The 1,511-nt window shown below is 35.8% G+C and overlaps 1 protein-coding gene across 1 annotated transcript in view; it reads right to left on the reverse strand.

Moving 5' to 3' along the window:
• Positions 1 to 1,035, reverse strand: part of LOC106463016 (motile sperm domain-containing protein 2-like) — a 20,446-nt gene extending 19,411 nt beyond the window's left edge. The window contains exon 1 of the mRNA XM_013922984.2: positions 683 to 1,035. Coding sequence (XP_013778438.1) covers positions 683 to 797 — 115 coding nt within the window. The 5' untranslated portion in view covers positions 798 to 1,035. The remainder of the gene's footprint in view (positions 1 to 682) is intronic.
• Between the last annotated feature and the right edge of the window lie 476 nt (positions 1,036 to 1,511).

A 1,511-nucleotide genomic window follows, 5' to 3' on the forward strand; every position in this document is an offset into this window, starting at 1 on the left:
CGAACTGTGTGTACTTTATAAGACAATTCAAACTGTGTGTACATTATGAGACAATTTAGATCGTGTGTACATTATAAGGCAATTCAAACTGTGTGTACATTATAAGACAATCCGAACTGTGTGTACTTTATAAGACAATTCAAACTGTGTGTACATTATGAGACAATTTAGATCGTGTGTACATTATAAGGCAATTCAAACTGTGTGTACATTATAAGACAATCCAAACTGTGTGTACATTATAAGATAATCCAAACTGTGTGTTCATTATAAGACAATCCAAACTGTGTGTACATTGTAAGACAATCCAAACTGCGTGTACATTATAAGACAATCCGAACTATATAAACGTAGTAAGATAATCCTGGAGATAAGCAGACAGATATTTTTGATCGCGATCAAAATTTTGTGGACAGTCGTACTTTCTTCCCATCTGTTTCTACACTTACGTAATACAAATATTGAATACAAAATACAGCATATTTTTATAACGAGGAGCAGTAACATACATTATAAATGATTCTGTAGACGTATAGCAATCTAGTGCACGAACTTTCGACAAGCTATTTTTTCGAAAGAATAATATATAATGATAAAAAGAACGTGTTTACGATAGAGAGAAATCCTAAGCATCATTCTGGAGTGCATGCATTATTTTATAACATTCCATCACTTCACTTACCCGTCCAGTCTATTCTCTCTAAGTCTTCAAGAAACTGACGTCGTAGGTCGTTTACATCTTTCTCAGTGCTGTAAGTCTCGACGTCTCTTCCAAGTTTGGTCCTCATTCGACCCATATTTACAGCTTTCTTTCTTTACTCAGTAACAGAGCTAACTACCTGTCTTTATAGAACAAGAGCTTGACTGCGTGTGTCCCTTTATCGTAGGCTTAGCAAGGTTTCAATGGCTCCACTCACTTTTATGTCGAGTCCTAGTTAACTACACTATAGACAGGTGGATAAAATTTCCATATTCTTAATGAGCGACTGCGCCTTTTCAACTAAGTCTCATTATCACGCGCTCGGTGCAGTTTAGCAAATCGTTTGCTACACCTTCATAAACTAACCAATCAAACTTCCTTACTTAAAACTCCTTCCCTCTCCCCAAAGTTACCTCACCACCTGCGTTTCTGAACTTATACTTTCTTTTTATTAAAGATTGTTCAGAATAAAAATCTCGTTCAAGGCCAGCAACTTCGTTCAGCTGTGCTGACTTGAAGAAAAATCTAGTCCCCATCCTGTTTCGCAAAGCCCTCGTAGTGATTACGTCATCAGTAGGGACGAGGTCTTCTAAATAATGTATCTGGCTCAAGGATTTTTTTTTTCCTTCAGGATTAGCGACCAGATATATAATGCCATAGCCATGTTGTATGTTTAATAGAAGTGTTCCTTAGGGTCAAAGTTAGAATTTCAAACAGTTTATTCAATAAGCAAAAGTTGTGCGTGTGTAAGCCACTGAATGGAATGAGTTTTCTTTGAAAATATACAATTACAAAATTTTAAAAATAAAAC

Source organism: Limulus polyphemus, unplaced genomic scaffold (genome assembly GCF_000517525.1).
Source record: "Limulus polyphemus unplaced genomic scaffold, Limulus_polyphemus-2.1.2 Scaffold1302, whole genome shotgun sequence".
In the NCBI taxonomy this organism is placed as follows: Eukaryota; Metazoa; Arthropoda; class Merostomata; order Xiphosura; family Limulidae; genus Limulus; species Limulus polyphemus.